General features: G+C 46.7%; 1 protein-coding gene across 1 annotated transcript in view; it reads left to right on the plus strand.

Moving 5' to 3' along the window:
• Positions 1-16,206, plus strand: part of ADAM12 (ADAM metallopeptidase domain 12) — a 354,171-nt gene that overhangs the window by 275,213 nt on the left and 62,752 nt on the right. The window contains exons 12-13 of the mRNA XM_060286736.1: positions 10,831-11,008; positions 15,469-15,558. Coding sequence (XP_060142719.1) covers positions 10,831-11,008; positions 15,469-15,558 — 268 coding nt within the window. The remainder of the gene's footprint in view (positions 1-10,830; positions 11,009-15,468; positions 15,559-16,206) is intronic.

Genomic DNA, 16,206 nt, shown 5'->3' on the forward strand with positions numbered 1-16,206 from the left:
GCAGAGACAGCGGCCTCTTCCTGTGATGAAGCTGAGAAGCCAGTCTGACACTGCCTCTGATGGGCTGGGCTCCTTTAGTGGGGTGCAGGTGCCCTACCCTGAGTCCCCTGCCTTTAGGGACTGGGCTCGGGAGGAAACAGCCGTCAGAGCACAGAAGCGAAAGATCTTTCTTTTTTTTTTTTCTTTTTTTGCTGTACGCGGGCCTCTCACTGTTGCGGCCCCTCCCGCTGCGGAGCACAGGCTCCGGACGCGCAGGCCCAGCAGCCATGGCTCACGGGCCCAGCCGCTCCGCGGCATGTGGGATCCTCCCGGACCGGGGCACGAACCCGCGTCCCCTGCTTCGGTAGGCGGACTCTCAACCACTGCGCCACCAGGGAAGCCCCGAAAGGTCTTTCTGATAACGCCTAGAGGCCGCCTGTGCACCTCTCAACCGACCAGGGCCTCGTTCGTCTCCTTCTTTATTAAAAATTCTGAGAAATTACATTTACACTTTAATTGGTTTCCGGGGAGGAGGAGCTGAGGTCAAAGTTCACGTGTTAAAGACATGAATTATAACGTGCCACAGATGGCTCCATTCTGGGCCCCAGGTGTTTGCTATTAACAATGGAAATGTCCTCTAAGGACGTTTTTGATCATTCGCTCCTGGCCCGGTGGTTTGCCTCGCCGTCTGCGGCCCATCTGGCAGCCCACGGGGTCAAGCGTTTGGTCCTAATGCAGTCACTTTCCATTCCTGTGGGCTCCGCCGGGGTTCCGTTCTGTCGAGTGAACCCGCGTGTTCAGGGTCACGCCGGGCACCCTTGGCCGGGCGGAGTGGGACTCGGTCCACATCCACCTCCCAGCATGACCTGGAAAGTCCTCCGGCAGAGTCCCGTGCTGTCCCGGTGGGCGACGTTTCCCTCTGCCCGCAGCTTGTTGAGACCCGCGTGAGCTCACAACCTCCCTCAGGTGTGTGCGTGGCCGCAGGTGTGCTCCATAAATCCCGCTTTCCGGCCGCCATTTCTCCTGGCCTCAAAGCCGTTCAGGGAGGGGCTCGACCGTGCCCTCCGAGTAGCCGGCAGGACCGTGGGCTCCACTGTTACCTGCACCCGACTCCAGGGAGCCAGAGATTCCTGGACCACTGCCCTCTTCCTGAATACTGATGCTGGCTCCGGGCCATTTGTGCCCTGTCACACTTGAGGCTGCCGGAGGCCTCCTGACTGCCCTTGAGGCAGTGTCGCTGCAGAGGGAAAACGCAGGCCTTCGGATCAGGAGGCTGGGTTTTCAGTCCTGACCCTGGAACCAGAGGACTGTGGCAAGGTGTCTAACTGCTCTGTGCCTCAGTTTCCTCATCTGTAAAATAGGAATGATACAATCTGACTCACCGGGCAGTCGGTGAGCAAGGATGCCCACCAGGCTTCTGGTCCACAGCAGGCCCTTGCTCGAGAATGGTAAGTGCTGTTAATATTTTTACTCATTATCCTGGATGAGCAGGACGAGATGAAGTCAAAATCCCCTGAAACGGGGTGACCTTGGACTGCACCTCAGTCCTGCCAGGCTGCTGACCACCAGGCCAGTTGCCACGGGTGCAGACACCACTGCCTGCCCCAACAGGACGTGCCTCTGGGTCACTCCTAAATTCTGTGCGTGGTGACTGCAAGCTTTTATTCCAGGGCGTAATTGTGAAAAACCTAACGGTTTTTCTCAAGATGGCCCGAGAACTTTGGGGTTAACACTTGGCCGAGCAAATCCATCCCAACCAAGACTTCTTGCACCCGTTGGTGTCCGTGGGCCCTGCGTTCCCCGAGGAAGAGAAGGTGGGGACAGTGTGAGTCTTGTGCTCCTGGAGGATCTAGGAATGCATAGAACTTGGCCCTGAACTGTGTGTTATTGTTTGCTTTTGGAAAAGCTCTTCAGGCTGATTGCAGATTTAGCGAGGAAGGGTCAGTAGGTCGCGCTGTCAGAGAACGGAGGGCGGGTCTGGTCTGTCTGTGGCCACACTGCCCTCCGACCCCCCGCCTAGCAGCTTGGCTGTGGAGGAAGGGTTCAGAAGAATACGTGCAGGGTGCTCATGTCACCAGAGCTTTGGGAAAGTCCTTTGGAAAGAGTTCCAACAACTCAGAGCCACCACAGCCAGCGGCATGGCGGGTAACAGTCATGTAAACAGCGTCTTTGTTTGTTTGTGTTGGTTGGTGGTTTATGCTTCCTGAGCCCATGTTCTGGCTGAGCTAGAGATGGCTCGGCCCTTCCAGGATGAGCAGAGTCTTCAACACCACATATGTATTAGATGGAGGGATCCTATTAACTGCTTGATCATTCCTTTGCCTCCTGAATCACCCTTCTCTCTAGTTGACTGGTACTTGTGGTCTTACAGTTTAAAGATTGCTACATTTTGGCTACAATTGTAATAAATTCTGCACCGTATTGGAAAATGTTTCTAAGCCCTAGAACGTACAAGGCCCTGGCAAACCGTAATTTGAAATAGCCAAAACAGCGCCTCTAAATAAGGAAGAGACACACATCTTTTTCAGGCAAGTATTGGCAGCTGGCATCTTTGAAGTTAACCAGAGACTTTCCCATTTGTGTTTGAAGCTCATTTGTTCTCTCCCTCAGCGGGCAAGGTAGTTATTATTCCCGGCCTGCAGGTGTGAAAACTGAGGCTTGGTTTTAAAACTGAGCTTTAGTTTTAATAGATGGGGTGCTCGTACTTAGTCTTCCAGTTTCGATTCTTCTCCAGCTGCTCTGTGCCATGCGCCCCGATCGACAGTAGCCTCCCAGGCCTGCTGCCTCTGTCACTTCCACTGTCAGGAGAAAATAAAACTCCATCTCAGTCTGCAAGAAGAAATCAGTGGGAGGCGGAATGTCAGCAACGTATTTCCCCAAACCAGTTATCCCTTTACCATCTAATCATTTACCAGCTGTAGAAGATGTGAGGTGTTTTTTTGTTTTTTTTCAATCGATTTAAGCAGAGAAATCTGGATGGCTTCCCATCCCTGGTTTTCTGCAACGTTGGCTTTTCCTGTCACACGGTTATGTCAGCTCCAAGCTGTTCTCAGCAGCTACCCAGACTGCTCCATCCTTCTTCCTCCGGTCACTTGCCTTTCTTTGCTGCAATCTGCGTGCGGACTGTGGTCCCCCGACCCCCGCCCACCAGAGCTTGGAGCTGAGGAACCTGGATTCTTTGGGACTCAGCACACAGTTCTTAATGAGGCAGGGCGGTCAAAGGAAACATCAAGAACAGTGTGACCTGCAGCCCTGGTGAATCCAGCCTGCTTGCAGCTGCTTCCCCTAGCTGCCTAATTGCCAACAAGAAAAGATAATTCCCGGAGAGCTTTTGCAAGGCAGATGACTCCCGACTTCCACTGTCAAGATTGATAAATGGGCTTAGTATGATTCGCCCCCAAGAATACAGCCGTGAGATGCACAATAGGCTCCTACAAGAAAAGAATTTTCTGACTGCAGATGTGTCAAAGTAAAAGTAACGCCTAATAATGTTTTACTTGGCAACTTGGTGACGGGCTGAAATATTAAGCTGTGACTGCGTTTACGGTGGGAAGCCATAAGTGGCATTCCTCTTTTGAAAAGTGGGTTGTGTGTGTGTGTGTGTTTTCCAAAATCACCTGGTGGTTTATTTCATTGGCTTTTTATTTCTAACCTTGCATTCAGCATGGTAAACTTGCCCGCAAGCGTCCTTGGTTGGTAAATATTGGGAAAAAAGGCAGATGTGTCTAACTAAAGAGGTCACATCTGAACAGGAGCCAGGCACTCTGGCGAGGTGTCTGCAAGAAATTCTCTGCCCGTGAGCTGAAAGCAGCACTTTTTTCTGGGTCCTAGGTATAATCACTTTAAAGCATCCTTGTTGCCAAGGGAAAGTGTCATGCAGAGGGGGTTCTTTTCTGAATAATTCTCGAATTTTATTGCTTTGCACCAGCCTGTCGCTGCTATATGTCAATTCACTTAGCTGCTGTCCTGGCATATTTGGGATAATTTATGAAAAGTTAAAAAGCACGTTGTGATGAGTTTGCCAAAAACTGTAGAAGAAACTGAGGCTTTTCTTTTCAAACTACCGACCGTGGGCTACACGGGATCTGCAATGTCATGAGCAACTATATGGCCCCATTCAATGTTCTTTTCATTAACAGTCCAGGGAATAAAGCTATGAAATAAGAAAGGAACAAAATGAGCCAAAGGAAGGCAGAAGTATCGTACTTTGGAGTTTGAAACAAGTGGAAGGAACTTCAGAACAGAAACACCTTTCTGTTCACAGTCAGAACCTTTGCTGGTACCTTAATTAATACAGAGTGTGATGATTAATCAGTTAACCTGCTCTAACACTTAAAGATATTTGAAAAATTCATTTGTGATTTGAATTTGGCTTTGTGAGACAGATTCTCTTAGAATTTCTAGCACATGCCTACAATCAGATGAGGTTTCAAAACGCTGTACCTCGAGTTTTTCTTAGAAAATGGAACCGCAGGGGGAAAGAGAACTATTTCTAGTTTAAGTGCAAGAAAGCTGACCTGTAATGCACCTAGTTTGCATTTCTTATTGTTCACACAAATAGGTGTGGATTTGTCCATATATGATCCTTCCAACATTTGAATTTTAAACTGAGGTCAGTTGTTCCCAAGCGTTAATTTTGATAATTTGATAAATCACCTGGACCATCAACTAATGAATAGATAAACAAATTGTGGTGTAGTCTTACTTACAAGGGAATATTAGTCATTGAAATAAATGAGGTACTGATAGTGCCACAACGTGGATGAACCTTCATGCTGAGTGACAGAAGCCAGACATAAAAGGTCACATATTGGATGATTCCATTTATATGAAATGTCTGGACTAGGCAGATCCAGAGAGACAGAAAACAGATTAGTGGTTGACAGGGACTCTGGGGGAGAGGGGATGAGGAGTGACTGCTTCACAGGGTGCGGTTCGTTTTGGGGGCTCAGGAAAAGGTTCTGGAATTAGTGGTGATGGTTGCATAACACTGTGAATGTACTAAAAGCCGAGGGATTATATATTTTTAAGTGGTGAATTTATGTTATGTGAATTTTACCTCAATTTAAAATGAAATCACCTGGAGAGCTTGTTAAAACAGTTGCTGGACCCCACCCACGATTTTTTCTCAGGCGGCAGGTCGTTTGCATTTCTGGTAGGTTGCCAGGTGAAGCTGGGACCACACTTTGAGGGCCCTGATCCAGGCAGGTGGTTTGAGTGATGGAAGGATGCCTTCTTCGTGTGTAAATAAGCACATCAAGGCTGTATTGATCACTGCCAATGTTTCAGGAGTTTTACTGCAGGTGATCCAGGGCTGGCATGGTATCTGTAGTGAAGAACGTAAGTTTTGTAAATAACTGAACTTGGGATCAGATCTAGTCTCTGCCATCCCCTAACTGAGAACTCTTAAACAAGGGCCTTCACCTCATTTGCAAAATGGGAATAACAATACCTATCTCACTGTGTTGTTTTAAAATGTAAATTTAAAGAAGAAAGTATAAAGAAGAAGAAAATATTACTATGAAAAAGTACCCATCGTATCTAGCTTAAAGCAGGCTCTCAAATAGTTATTCCAAAAAAGTATGTATAGTGTATGTCATCAGTTCAATATAATTATATATGTTTATATATTTTATATAATTTCTATATGAATAAATATGCATGATGCATTTATGTATGTGAATGTATTGTATTTCTAGTATTTTATTTATAGGGATGGAGAGGCAGTGTGGGGAGTAGGTGTGTCCAATAGTTCCCTTGGCAAAGGACCAGCAAGGGGAGAGTGGGAAGGGTTGGGGCCATATTTTAATCATCATAGGATCCTCCTCAGAGCTTTAAATATAATAATTACTTCTCCAGTGAGTGAGTAGATGAATGAGGGAGGAGTGAACATACTATCCCAAAAGTTTCATTCTGCTATCATCAAAAGTTCAGAAGCGGGCTTCCCTGGTGGCGCAGTGGTTGGGAGTCCGCCTGCCGATGCAGGGGACACGGGTTCGTGCCCCGGTCCGGGAAGATCCCACATGCCGCGGATCGGCTGGGCCCGTGAGCCATGACCGCTGAGCCTGCGCGTTCAGAGCCTGTTGCTCCGCAACGGGAGAGGCCACAACAGTGAGAGGCCGCGTACCGCAAAAAAAAAAAAAAAAAAAAAAAAAAGTGTGGGGGAATAAGAGTTTGAAATTCTTATGAAAAGTATCTTTAGCCATTATCAGAGCTTGGTCCATGCAGGGCAAAGCTCCCCTCCCCCATTTAATGATGCTCCATGGTAGTCTTTTGCCATCAGCCTGACCTCCAAGGGCTTAGGGGTCTTCTCAGGGGAGGGGGTCGCCCCTCTGGGTGTGTGTTACTGACAGAAGAGCCTGCTGCTTTCTGCTGAACAAAGTCCTCGAGGCCAGTCACGCCTGCCCACGCGCCTTTGCACAGGCTCCTCCCTCTGCCTGGAACGTTCTTCCTCCGGATGTTCTTCCACCTCGTTCCCTCACATCCTTCTGGTGAGAGCCCCAAATGCCTTCCCCTCCGGGAAGTCTTCCCTGATCACCCTCCCTAAAAGGTCAGCACCTCGCACATCCTCTCCCCCTGACCTGTCTTACTTTTCTCTTTAATGCTCATTCCTTGCTAATAGGTAATTGATTCCCTTATCTTCTGTATTATTCGGCTGCCCCACTAGATGGATTTGTGTATGTTTCATTCATTCCATCTCCCCAAAGCCCAGAACAATGCCTGGAACATAGTACGTATTGAATAAATATTTGCAGGATAATTGAATGATGAGTGACAGGTTACTCTGCTTTTCTTCCTCTAAAGCCTGACTTTCTCTAAGTGCCCAAATAGGGCTCAGGAATATTCTATCAGAGGGAAATAGTCACCTGTTCTCCATGATGAGAAATCATGAAAGGATGACTGCAGTAAAGATACTCTGCAGGTACAAAATGCTCCTCGGACACATTGCCGTTTGTCATCAAGAGAGGTCGTGGAGGATGGCAGAGATGTTTCTCCATCCTCACGTAGAGGTGGGAATGTTGACCGGTCCAGCCCACAGAGAGGGCAGGAAGGTGTGGGGAAAGGTCGCTGGCCTCCCCAAGGGGCCTCCCTGGGGTCCCTCTGAGCGAGTCAGAAAGGCCCAGATTGCAGGGAAAGAGGACCTATTCACATGTGCTCTGGGCACAGGAGCTGTGAGCCATGGCCGGCAGCTGCTGGAGGTTTTAATTATACTGACTTTGAAGGCAGGCGTCCTGCTGGTGAAATCGGGTTACACGTTGCGAGGCCCGGCCCTGTGTTGTGAGTGACGGTGAGCGAGGATCAGTTTCAGTGTCGGTGAGCTCATCCACACCTCGTCTGGCATCTGAGGAGAACATTGCTGCTTTGTTGTTGCAGCAGAGGCACCTCGAGGAATTCGCGCCTGGACGCTGTTCCTCAGATCAAGGCTGCAAAGCTGTGAATTGGGTGGATGATTCTAAATGAGAGAGAACTTTAAAAGCACCTGGGGTTTGTCCTTCAACAGAATAGGAAAAAACTAAGAGAACTAGAAATGTATTATTACGCAGATAACTCGACTTCTGTCTGACCACATCCAGCACAGACGCGAAAAGAGTCGGTTTTTTGCTAACAGTTGATCTGTTCTCCTCTCCCAAATAATCTGAATTTTAAATCCTGGACTTAAACTGATCTCATTCATCTTGTTTCTATCCTTTTTTTTTTTTTTTTTTTTTTTTTTTTTGCGGTACGCGGGCCTCTCACTGTTGTGGCCTCTCCCGTCGCGGAGCACAGGCTCCGGACGCGCAGGCTCAGCGGCCATGGCTCACGGGCCCAGCCGCTCCGCAGCGTGTGGGATCCTCCCGGACCGGGGCACGAACCCATGTCCCCTGAATCGGCAGGCGGACTGTCAACCACTGCGCCACCGGGGAAGCCCATCTATCCCTTTTTTTTTTCATGTCAATCCCCCCCAAAACCCAAAATGTATTTGTTGTTTTGAAAGACAGTGAGATGGGAGGGCTCGTCGGAGCTGTTCCTGGAGCTGGTTTCAGCCCTCTAATCCCCGGACGCTCGTGGGCATCTTCTCACTTGGGAAGCAGGGTGATTGATACCCCTCTTTCACCGAGCTTCTGTTAATCTTGCTATAAACTGCTGTTAATCTTGCTTATACACCATTCCCGAGGCTTACAATTTATCCTTGTGTCTTTCCTAAGTTAACATTTTCTAGAAATCAGTGCGCTCCCAGAATGAGCTGGTCAGAGCTCATCACAGCACCTGGTTGGGTATCATTGAGTGAGAATGAGGTTTAGTCTCCTGGGTCAGGCCTTGAGATAGAGCCGTCCTGGGAAATGCTTACACTGGAGAAGATTCCATTTCTTCCACTGCAAAGAGAAGTACTGCTCTCAATTCCCTGTGTGATGTACTGTCGTCTTTTCAACACAAAGCTCTTCAAATGGGCAAAATTACACTTTTTCCTGTGGCTCATCATCTGAAGCTATTCAGCATCACTTCTGATACCAGAAACAATCCCTCTGTCTGCCCAGGAAAGTTACAGAGATTTCGAAAGGAACTCTGTTACAGCACTACAGCTGAGTCCTGGTTTATTGTCTTTGTATCCAAGAGCAAGACTTGCATGTACTAATTTACTTGGAGATTAGCATTCTACTTCAGAGTTAATAACCTGAGATTGATAGAAAACACGTGGGGAGATAGCGCAGCGTTACCAGTTTGGCCCTGGAACTCATCATGATCTTGAAGTATCGCCAGACTCCATCATTGAATGGTGGCTAGTCTGCGGTCTTCAGGGAAATCTAGCAGCACGTACTGGTTTGGCCAATTGATTGGGATCCAGTTATAATGTCATCCTGTCTTCATGGGAGAGGGTGCTTGGGCTTGCTGGTCAGCAAGTCCTGCTTCCTCACCAACTAATAAAACCTGGCTTTCTGGTGTGCTTAGCCCTTACTTATGGTAATCACTGCCTAAGACCTGGGAAAGCGCATTCGTAAAAGAGTCAGATGCTTTATATATGTTAGGGACCCCTAGCTGCCATGGGAAACAAACCCCTAATTTCCAGGGGCTTTACCATCATAGAGATGTGTTTCCCTTACATGTGACGCCATGGAGCTCTGTGCTGTCAGTGAGTCAGGACCAGGTGCTGTGTCTGGCTCGTCCCCCTCCTAGGACGTTGGACTGGTCTGAGCACAGCTGGCAGCAGGGGAGAGGAGGGAACAGCTACTTAACTACCTTCAGCCAGAAGTGACGCATGTCATTTCCCCTCTGCTAATTCCATCACCACGGATTATCACACAGCCCACCCAGGAGCAAGGTGGGTGGTACAGCCCCTCTGGACCATGGAAGGGGGAGCACGAGCTCTGCAGGGAAGTTGGCCAACTTGGCCACATCCCTATGTAGCCCTGGTTTTCGAGGCAAGGGCAGGACCTGCACTTCTGACCACCTCCATTCTCTTAGAGCTGTGCCTGGGGAGACAGTGGTTTGCCCTTTCTAGGCCCAAACCAGTATCAGCCGGCCCTGACCCACCATGGGGATTGTGTCTGTGAAGCTGTGGAGTTGATAAGCTCAGTCATTTGTACCTTCCCCCTCCCTCGGGATAATGATTGCCTTTATTATTTTCTTTTTAACTGAAGTATAGTTGATTTACAATGTTATGTTAGTTTCTAGTGTACAGCACAGTGATTCAGTTACATATACTTTTTCACATTCTTTTCACTTACAGGTTATTACAAGGTATCGAATATAGTTGCCTGTGCTCTACAGTAGGTCCTTGTTGTTTATCTATTTTATATATAGTAATTTGTATCTGCTAATCCCAAACTCCTACTTTATCTCCCCCTGCCTTTCCCCTTTGGTAACCATAAATTTGTTTTCTGTGTCTGAGTCTGTTTCTGTTTTGTAAATAAGTTCATTTGTATCACTTTTTAGATTCCAAGTATAAGTGATATCAGATGATATTTGTCTTTCTGTCTGACTTACTTCACTTAGCATGATAATCTCTAGGTCCATCCATGTTGCTGCAAATGGCATTATTCTTTTTATGGCCGAGTACTATTCCATTGTATATGTCAATATATATGTACCACATCTTCTTTATCCACTCATCTGTAGATGGACACTTAGGTTGCTTCCATGTCTTGGCTATTGTAAATAGTGCTACTATGAAAATTGGGGTGCACGTATCTTTTTGAATTGGTTTTCATCTTTTCTGGATATATGCCCAGGAATGGGATTGCAGGATCATATGGTAGCTCTATTTTTAGTTTTTTGAGGAATCTCCATACTGTTTTCCATAGTGGCTGTACCAGCTTACATTCCCACCAACAGTGTGGGAGGCTTCCCTTTTCTCCACACCCTCTCCAGCATTTATTATTTGTAGACTTTTTGATGGTGGCCTTTCTGATCAATGAAGTTAGAGCACTCCCTCACACCATACACAAAAATAAACTCAAAATGGCTTAAAGACTTAAATGTACTTTTCTCATCTCTGTACTTTCCAATATGAACATAGTGTTCATATTACAAGCTACAGGTCCTAAGCATTCACTTTCCATTATATCGTTTCACACAGAACTATTAATGATGTCTGTAACGAGACAATCTAAAGTTGTTGATTTGAAAACCCTCCAAAGGTCATTTCTTTTTGGATAAAGCACTTCCTCATCAGTGGTGTTGGAACTCTGCAGGATTGGACCTCAGGGCGTAGTCGAAGGTGCCTCATTTTACACCGCTCAAGCCTTTGTTCACTGAAACTAACAGCGGCCACCCAGGCAGATGGTGCCCGTGGGTACCATGCACAGCTGCACGAGAAGGATGCGTGAGGCCTTTCGGTGCCCTGACGACTGACGTCCTGGCTCTTCCCTGCAGGTACCCGTTCCCCATGGTATTCAGCAGCTGCAGCAGGAAGGACCTGGAGGCCAGCCTGGAGAAGGGCATGGGTATGTGCCTCTTTAACCTGCCGGAAGTGACGCAGTCCTTTGGGGGCCAGAAGTGCGGGAATGGATATGTCGAAGAAGGAGAGGAGTGTGACTGTGGCGAACCGGAGGTGAGACAGACGTTTCCAGAATGTTGGTCTCGCGTTCGCGGCTGGGCCAAGAAGCAAGAACTTGAAGGAATTGTGTGGTAGAATGAAAGTGCTAGAAATGCAGGATGGAAAACTCCTACATGACCACCTTGAACAAACTTCATAAGCCAGGGTGGCCTTCTTGAATTTTAAGTATTGCATAGAATAAGTTGTATCACTGGTTTAAAAAGATAAAGCATCTTCTCTGTTGAAGGACGCAGCAGCGTAGGCAGGATGAGGACAACGAAAAAGCGTTTAGCTTTGAGTTTGACAGAGAAGAAAGCCTTGGGATGCTGGCTTCAAATGGCTAATAAGTACTAAGTCTTTCTCTCTGTAAGGTGTGCACCCGAGGGGAATTTGAATAAGCAGCGTTCATCTTTAACCAAGAGCTTCTTCCCAAGTTGAAATTCTGCTCCTGCTGCCGCAGCTTCCTCTGTATGGACGACCTGAGGCGCCCAGGCTCCGGCCTGTCTGCTTCTTAGCTTTCAGAAGAAATAAGTGAAAGCGGGGAACATTTTTATCCAGCAAAAGGCGTATTTAACCCTGTTTTCCAGCCAGTGTCAGGACATTTTCTCATTTCTGTAGGGCCCAAGATAAAGTTAACCAGCGTCAAAATTCTAACAGCCATTTTTAAATCTCTGAATAATCTTGGGAAGGAAAGAGAAAGCCAGGACGCAGTGAGACCACCTGGTGAAAGAAGTACCCCCTCAAAACTTGAAGGAGGTTGATTTAGAATAAACCAAAGCCAGTCATTTGTATAGCAGGCTGTCTCCATGTGGGAGTCCCTCCCTGAGAGCTTGTGCAAGCTGCAGCGGTAGTCAAGTTCAAGATGGGCTTAGCTAAATTCACAAACCGGCTTGATGAGGCCTTAGGAAGAGCATGCCTGGGAGGGGTGCTCTGAAAGGGGGATTCGGGGATGGAAGGGAACTTCTGCTGAGACTCTGGGACATCCCTCAAATTCCTGTGTTCATCAAACAAACAACTGGTTATAGAACCTTCATCCTGTCCAAGTCTCTGAGCTTTCCCACATCAGCAGGAATGATCCTGGTCTCCATCTGACCATTTCTGTAAGAATATTGGGAGTGACCATAAGTTCTAGGGGATGGGGGTTGCAAAGGTGGTTTGATCAAATGTTTTTGTGCCCTTGCTGTGCCCATCCAAGGTCACAGCGCTGTCCACAGCGGCGTTCAGCTTTGCTCACAGTGCGTAGAGAATGGTTACTATGCAGGAACAAAGTCCTAAGTCCTAACAGAGACTCTTTTTCAGATTAGCAGAGGAAAACTTAAAACCGTCATGGGATGGGTTATGCAAAGCGGAAATTGCTTGGAGACTTTTTCTAATTGCGTAAAGAAAAAAACAATTAGTTTAAATTACTCCTGTTTCTCAGGAGAGGTCGTGTTGACTTTGAAATGGTTATCTTTTATCTGAACTCCTTGTAATTGTTTGTTAATCTAAATAAATTTGACAGCTCTTCCTGGAGCCATGAACTCTCAGGTTTGGAATGACTCTATTAGCAGTCATTTATCCCATATGCCAGCACTGCCACCAGCATCCCTGCCACCCTCCCCGTCACTACTGTTAACGTGTCCACCACCACCCCACCATCACCACTGCTGTCACCGCCATCACCACCAACCCCACCACTAGCATCACCACCGCCACCATCATGTCAGCAAACGCTCGAGTGCCTGAAATTCTCCAGCCTGATGTCGTGGTCTTCTCTCTTTTACCTCCATCAGGAAGTCACTCAGCTTTCCCAGGGTGTTTACTGTCTCTCCAGGCAGCTCGTTGCAGGACAGCTTTGAAGAACTCAAACTCTTTGCTTACGTAAGAGCCGTGTTCTCCCTCCATGTAATTCCCAACTGTATATTTCTGTGCTTAGGGTCCTTATTTAATAGGAGAAGTTCTTGCTCTCTGAAGAGAACTCTCGTTCTCATCATCCGAAGTTCTTTCTTCCAAGAAATCAAAGTCGCAGGCAGGCCTTTTGCCTCAGTTCACAGTTATCTTTCATTTTTCTTTTAAACTTCTTTTTAAAGTTTAAGCTTAGACTGTGTCTGAGGGTATGAAAGCCCATTTCCCAGTTTCCAAGCTGACCAAAACTTTTAGACCTGTGAACCTGGGTTCTTTACCCCCCACTCAGTGCTCAGGCCCTGGAAGTATCCATCATGCCTTTGTTTCATATTGGCCTACGTATCCCCTGGACCATAAAGCCCTCCAGTGTCACCACATCAGTGAGTAAACGGGGTCAGAACAACTGCCCCAGCTCATGACTGGAACCAGTTTCTGTTCCCTTGCTCCCAGAGATAATGGCCACTGTTTTCAAGAAGGTGCATTATTGTCTTAACCCCAGTTCATTGTGATTAAGGATCTCTGTCTACTACCTACAACCCAAGGATGACAATTAGGGCATTTGCTGAGAATTCTCTAATGGCTTCATTCATTACTCTTTCTTCTTTGGAGACTTAGGGTTCGTTGGCTCTGCTGAACTTCTCTATTGAGTACTAAACTAGTAAATGCATCAACAGATGAAGAATTTGTCTCTTCTGATAGAGTTCTGCGGAAGGAATAGATGCTGGGTAGCTAAAAGGCAAATGAATGCTGAAGCGTTCTGTCCAGGGCACTGGATTTACATCCACCATGAGGATTTCCTGACGACTTGCTCGTTCTTCCAAGCTAATAGGGTTGGGAAAGCAGCCTTATCTCCTTGTTTAAAGTCAATAGGACGCCAGTAGCTTGCAAATATCTTTTAAACTTAGTTATCTCTCTCACATTATCAATCCCCTTTGAAGTCAAAACCATTCGACTTGGCTGTGTTTCCATTTGAACTGCTGCGTATGTTATTTAGCGATTTGGTGGGGGGCTGGGAGTTAGTTCTTAAAGGATCTTAGGACCCAGTTTTAGGATGGCTGATTTAACTTAGAAGTGCAAGGAAGTCTGTAAGTTGGCTAATGTGTTATTAGGAGAGCCATTTAGACCATGATGTACAGGACAACACTGCTGTACGTGGGATGGCACTGATCAGGAGTGCCACGGATGGCCTCCGTTTAAAAGCACAAAACATATTCCTAAGTGTTTTCGGATTGTAAGTCCATGAGTTAGAAACCTTTCCCGTCCTGAAAGCTATGACTTCTGGTTGGCAGTTTTATCTTACTGTATATATTACACACTCCGGATGTTTATAAAGTCCTTGAGCAAATTTAAAATTTAATAATTTGGGATGTATGTATGATAGGAGCAAACAGTAGAAGGGAGCATCGTTCATAGAGTTTTACAAACGGTACAGTTCAGATACTGGTGAGCCATAAACCGTCTGGATTATCAACATTTTATTCATTGCGTTTATGATACTAATAAATTCATTCGTGGAAGATGGTTTTGGGGAGTAAACTATTATACTATTAAAATAGTATGTGATGGGCTTCACTCTAGCCATAGCATAGAAATTCTTCAGCACATATATTAAATAAAATAAAAGGACATTGGTAAATTCAATCCTGAAGACTCTATTGAGCTCTTCTTTCTAATGATAATCAATTGCTTCTAAAATGTGTAAACTCCAAGTTACTGGAATGTTCTAAAGCACAAGATGTCATAAATATCCTGGATAGATATGTACAGGCCTTTTGTTGAGAGCTGAGCAAAAGGTATCAATCTCTTGTTTCATTTTGTTAGAAAAAATTAGGTGGCTGTGAAGCACAGTGTAACAGAGCAGTTCACTTCCTCTCTAGGGTTCATTTCACAGAGGACAATCCAGCTACTCTTTGATCTGTTTAAATCCTTTGCAGATCAATGGGCACAGCCCACGGATCTCCTTCTCAGCCTCTTGCTCGTTCTGAGGTGCATTTCTGACCTGAGGAGGGTCTCATCAGGTGAGACAGCCCACCTGTGCTGAGCAAGGATCCAGCTACGGCGTCTGGTTGGATTGCAGGGAACTGTGTTTCAAACACAATTGATTGGACTTCATTTCCTGCCAATATGCTCTAGATTAAACTCTGGATCAGTCTCTGAAGGGTAACGTGTGTATGCATCTCTGTAGATTTTTAAATAAGTAAGTTCATAGGACTCCAGTGGTCCTGGTATTATTCACTGCATTAAGGCCAGCAGCCATCAGACAGACACACACACACACACAGCCTCACCCGCTGCTGACATGAATGGCTCCCGAGCCAGCCAGCCTTCCCGTCCGGGTCCCTCACCCCACCATGAAAGACGCTTGAGTGCTACTGACTTTTCCCAGGGACACGCCCTCCCAGGCAGTTCATAAACACTTACCAGAAGCTTTGCTTTCTTCCAGAGGAAGATACTCCTCAGTCCGGCTAGTTTTCATCTCCAGAGCCAGGCCCTCTGGTTCTTTCCTCCCTTTTCAATCACTTAAGGTGTGACCTTTGCTTTCTGTGAGTATTTGTGCCACGTGACCCTGTCAAACCCGTTCCCGTCTCCAGGAGTGTCTGAATCTCTGCTGCAACGCCACCACCTGTACCCTGAAGCCGGATGCTGTCTGCGCACACGGACTGTGCTGTGAAAACTGCCAGGTGAGCGTCCTCCTGGTCCCGAGGTCACCCGCGCAGTCAGCTGGTTCGACAGTGACGCAGGGCAAGCGATGGGACAGGGCCACTTCCCATTACTCGCTGCTGTGGACACTGTAATCCTTATCACGCAAGTTGGTACCATCTATCTCCTATTTTTATTATCTTCCAATCTTCATGTGAAATGTATATTCTAATGCTAAGTCATCTGTGATAAATTATAATAATTATATAAATTATAATAATTTATAATTTATGAGTTCTTTGGTAAGTAGACCAAAGAACTCCAGCTCCATGTTAAATGTTCCGGGTCTGCTGTTGGAGGAAGGTTTCGAAAACCAGTCCCCACTGCTGTGGGGACTCATGCCGGGTCCCTCTGCTCCATCCCAAGAACGTCTGCCTGCTGGGTGAGGAGCTGCGTGGATTTTTCCAGGGATCTTGTGTCAACATCTTGATCTTGACGTGCCCCCAACAGAAGGTGCTGGCTGACCCAGCCCAGCCAAGAGTGGCAGTTTTATACTTTTGCCATTTTCTGCCACCGTGCCTGCATTCATTTTGGCAATTCTGTTGTTTGTCTCATTATTCAGAGCTGAGATCTGCCAGAGTCAAAGCCTGAGCTTTTGATTCAGAGGTTCCAAGAGTTTTATTTCCTTT

Source organism: Globicephala melas, chromosome 16 (genome assembly GCF_963455315.2).
Source record: "Globicephala melas chromosome 16, mGloMel1.2, whole genome shotgun sequence".
NCBI classification, from domain to species: Eukaryota; Metazoa; Chordata; class Mammalia; order Artiodactyla; family Delphinidae; genus Globicephala; species Globicephala melas.